Source organism: Verticillium alfalfae, genomic scaffold (assembly GCF_000150825.1).
Source record: "Verticillium alfalfae VaMs.102 supercont1.11 genomic scaffold, whole genome shotgun sequence".
Classification (NCBI taxonomy): domain Eukaryota; kingdom Fungi; phylum Ascomycota; class Sordariomycetes; order Glomerellales; family Plectosphaerellaceae; genus Verticillium; species Verticillium alfalfae.
The window spans coordinates 392,998-397,536 of NW_003315028.1; the positions used below are offsets into that span (position 1 = coordinate 392,998).

Below are 4,539 nucleotides of genomic sequence, written 5' to 3' on the forward strand. Positions count from 1 at the left end.
ATTCATCATCATCTGAGCAGCAGCAAGAGGACGTCATTGGCCTTGGGTGCGTCCAGGGGGGGTTACCCGCGCGGAGACCGGTCAGTCTTCTTGCGGTCGCCCTTCTTCGGTCCGGGACTTCTTAGGTAAGGCTGGGGTCGCGCGTAATGCGTGCGAGGGATGCACATGTGCTGTGCTGTAGGTACGACGTGCGCGTCATGCAACTGGGCTGACGACGTGGTGGGTGGCATGAAGCTGATCTGGAGGGAGCAGCAGGGTCGTGCTGCGGCGATGGAAGCTTGTCGCCCAGGGTCCGTGACGTGGTTCTCCTCTCGGTTGTCGGTTCGTATGCGATTTGGGCGACCTCGACGCACAGGCAGCATGAAAAAGTTGAGACCTCTTGGGCTGACGGATGTTCCAGACCACATGGCGAGAACCACGGGCAATGGCGCGGCGCGCCCTGGTACGGGTGACCTCCCCGTACCGTCCGGCAACAGTCCCCCGACGAGGGTCCTCCCGCTTGGCGGAGGCACAGTCAGTGGACAGGGGGGTGGCGGCGTCCGGGGTGGAAGGACAGTTGTGGTGAATCTCCGGTCCAAGGTGCAGAATGGACGGTGGAAATCGAGGCGGGATTCAGAGCATATGCATCTCGACCTTCACCGAAGGGCTGGCCAGCTCAGGAAGGTCAAGGGACGTGCATTGCCCGATGCGTGCTCATCTCCTGCCATGGCGGACGGCCGATGCTGGCAATCTTGAAATATTCTCCGACGTGCGTCTGTCACCTGAAGGCATGGCGGCCGTGTTGGATGCCAAGTGGCCAAATCCCCCCCCCCTTGCTCTGCCATGCCTCGCGTGAGGGTGGAAGAAGCGCTTCCGCCATCCAAGAGAGCATAGTGGCTCATGGCATGGCCAAGCGAGCACGCCAAACGGCAGAAGCGAGCACGATATGGCGTTCGCGTGGCGTGCGGCGACATGTTGACTTTTTTTGGGAGTTGCTTGCGGATGAAGACAGAAAGCATCATGGGTGGTGGTTTCGAAGTTTTCCCTAGATGGAGAGAGAGAGAGGCATATCTCCCAGCAAAGTTGCCCTCCGACCATCGGCGGCAGCAGGTCATCAAGGGGGCTGTCACATCCTCATTCACATCCATCACAATCCCGTCACATCACATCATGCGAGCGGGAAGGGGGCAAAGGCGCTACAGCTTGATGGCCACGGCCGCATCGAACAGCCTCCTGTCCTCCCGTCACCCCTGCTCATCATCGCCAACACGCCGCCTCGCCGTCGCGACGCTCCCTGGGCGGACGCATACCCTCTGATTCGCAACGACGCGAATCCCACCCCCCCGTCACAAAGTCAGTCGAGCAGTGTATGTGTGTGTGTATGTGCCTCAACCCCAACGCCTCGACACCATCCCGCTCCCCTCCATTCAAAAGTCCCATCGCGAACGCGCTTGACCGCTGTCTGCCCGCCAACTCCGGCCGCGCCGTGGCCCTTAGGCATGGCGGGAGGTGCTAAAGAGACAGAGACTTTCCTGCCCTGAAGCTCGCTGCCGCACCCTGCGGGCGCAGTCACAATCGAGAACTGTCCCCCGCAGAGACCGACGGCCAGAGGTGGCATCCCAGGATCGTGAAGGCCAAGTCCGGGCCGTCCCAGCGCGCCCGGTCCAGCAGCACGGAGGCGGCCGCCGAGGCCAGGCTCGCACGCCGTCTAGGTAGCCAGGAAGAAGAACAGACTGTGCTTTTCCTCTGCGTCTGCGTCTGTCTCTGCGCCATTCAGAATGATGTTGGCAGGCCATCCGATGTCGCCGCCCAGCAGCAGCAGCAGCAGGCGCACCGTCGCGGGGGAGGGCGAAGGGGTTGCAGGTCCAACAGGATCTGGACCTCTGGCGGGCTTGGGCGTTGTGGCGGGTGTGATGGCATGCAGATGAGGCTTGAAGAAGCTTTCATGCTGCTTGCCCTCTCTCTCTCTCTCTCTCTCTCTCTCTCTCTCAGCGTGTGCGTGTGAGTGTGTTTCCTACAACTCCGTTGTGTACTTCTGGCCTGTTGGTGAGCGAGTGAGGCAGGCCGGGGTTTGTAAAGCTGTACCCCAGTTGGATGAGCCGTTGATCGGTGATGATGAGGTGGAGGGTGGTGGTCCGGCGTAGAGGTTGCCTCAGAGAGGGAAGATGGTGCCATGCGGAGATGAGGAGATTGACAAGCCAGACTGTCTACGTCGTGTGGGTCTGTCGTTTGCTGAACGGAATGAATACGGCGGCAGTTTTATTTTCACGACCACGGTGAACGAGAAGGTCTTTTTCTTCTGACCGTCTGCTTGTTCTATCTGGTCGTCTTGACGGCCGATCCAGCATGAACCGCAAAGCCAGCCCATTGTCCAAGACGACGAAACGGGGTCCAAGGCAGTTCTCCCAAACGATAGACAGAAACCAGGAACCCGTCATAGATCGGCAACTGCAATATGTATTCATCTATCTTCATCTGCACCCCAGATCCGGCAGGACGACTTGGGACGAAAGACGTAGATGAAGCAACCCATTGAGCCGAGCGTCTCATGAAATACTACAATAAAATAAAATATTCATTCGTCCGTTGGAAAATGACTAAATATTTCTGAATATTTTAATATACTGCCCCCCCTGTCCCGAATCGAACAAAACCACCAGATAATCACAAGTCCCGCAGCTCAACCTTTCACACCAACTTCAAGCCCGCATGACACTTTCCCCAGACCCCAGACTTCACCACTGCCAAGCCCCAAGCGGCCGGTACTCGCCAGCGACCGACGCCGGCAGCCTAGGAGCCAGATGGGCTGCAATAAAGACGAAGGACAGAGGCGGGAAAGCTTGTAGATTCGCTTCATCGTAAGCGAGGCCGCCTCGATCGGCTTTGGCGGCCCAGGCTAAAGGCCCGGGTAAAGACGCGAACCGTCTGGAGAGATCCGTGGCGCACCGGCCGCGTCCCGCCTTGCCGCCGCGAAGAAGACGAGGTAAGGGCCATGTGAGCAGGGTCTCCCCCCTCCCTACTCTTCCTGTTCAGTACTTGGCGATTTCTAGCTCATGGTCTTCCCGCCCCTGGTCCGACTTTCTTACCTTGTGGGGGAGATTCAATAAGCAGGCAGACCAGGCGGATGCGTGAAGGAGGGCAGACTGTCCTGTTTGCTCATCTCCAGATGGGTAAAAGGCGAGTAGGTCCAGCTACCGGCACCCCAAGACAGATGACAGGTGGAGATGTCTCATCTCGCGCTCCTATCCTCACCGAGGAGGCGCATAGTCCATGGTTGTCTGCTGGATTCGTGGACAAACCGCGCACCAACGCCTCATCCCACGTCGCCGGTCCGCCTACCGGAGGCGGTGAACGCCATGTCATTGCTCGGCCGCCGTGCCCTGGAAATCCTGAATGCCCGGAACACCCTCCCCCTCCTCATCAAGGGAGAAACTTCTCACTTCTGCTTGTTCTACTGGGGACGCCAAACGGGAAGGGGGTGGAGAAACTTGGTCAACGCCGTCATCCTGCCCTGCTATTCATCGCCATATCGCCACCCTCATCTGCGCCCACCGGAAAGCCAAGACGCAAACAAGGGTCGGAAGGAGATCAAAGTCCAGAACTGGCTTCTGCATCCACTCCCCGCCCTCTCCCTCTCCCTCTCCGCAATCCCCACAAAGTCCCTGAAGCAAATACAAAGAGAAAACTGTCGACCGACGATCCGGGGAAAAGAGGGTCCATCAACCATCAGCCCTTGGGAGCCTGCGCAAGGGGGCGATGCTGGGGTTTGGAGGAGGCAGCAGAAATGCAGCTGGGCGGAGGTTCTTCCCAATTTGCGCGATTTCGAAATCCATGCGCGGCCGCCGAAACAGTGCCACGCCGAAGTTGCGACGCCCACGTGAGGAGCCATCAGCCATGCCACGCGCGGCGGCCGCCTTGCCAATCTCTCCCACTCGTCAGTGTCCGCCGAAATGAGACCTCCCCGGCCGAAGAACCGCCATTCGCTCGCACCTCCATCTCCTGCTAACCAACCAAACCACCCCAACTGATCCCTGGTCCAGTCACAAGCTCGATGGTGTTGGGTGGGCGAACCGCCTCCCTCGATGTCCCGCCTCAAGCGAATATGCGCCAACGGCACTCGCGATGGGCGAGTGCTGCAGCCCTCACTTGCCCCCAACCACGAGCACGCAAACCACGGTCAAAACACCCTGTCCGGGCTCTCCATCCTTCTACGTGATCCTTTGCGACGACTGTGCCGCGGGCGGGAGGCCTTCCCCGGGCGGGCAGGATCGACGACGCAGGCACCTCGATGTCTGCTGACTGCACAGGCCCCTGCTGCTGAAGCTCACCGGTCACCTTGCGCCGCCGCATGTTGGCGACAAAGGCCACGTCTGGAAATGGAGGAGGGGTTTTCCGTCTCGTGTTCTTTTTTCTGCCTCTTGGTACGGGGTCTTTATTTCGCGCAGACTTTCGGTCGCTCCCCGGAGCGTAGCGGCGTATGAGCTGTAAATGGAGACGGAGATGTTGCGAGTGCTCACGCGTGCTCCTGGGCCAGAGCAGTGGCGACACGACTGCACGAGG

General features: G+C 59.5%; 2 protein-coding genes across 2 annotated transcripts; both read left to right on the forward strand.

Annotated features, from left to right (window-relative positions):
* Positions 1–405: 405 nt before the first annotated feature.
* Positions 406–735, forward strand: VDBG_07941 (predicted protein; the record flags this gene model as incomplete). The annotated part of the gene is made up of 1 exon (XM_003001636.1): positions 406–735. The coding sequence occupies one exon, from the start codon at positions 406–408 to the stop codon at positions 733–735; it is 330 nt and encodes a 109-aa protein (XP_003001682.1).
* A 2,468-nt stretch (positions 736–3,203) lies between these two features.
* VDBG_07942 (predicted protein) lies at positions 3,204–3,860 on the forward strand (the record flags this gene model as incomplete). Its single annotated transcript, XM_003001637.1, has 1 exon — positions 3,204–3,860. One exon carries the CDS (start codon positions 3,204–3,206, stop codon positions 3,858–3,860), a length of 657 nt encoding a protein of 218 aa, XP_003001683.1.
* Between the last annotated feature and the right edge of the window lie 679 nt (positions 3,861–4,539).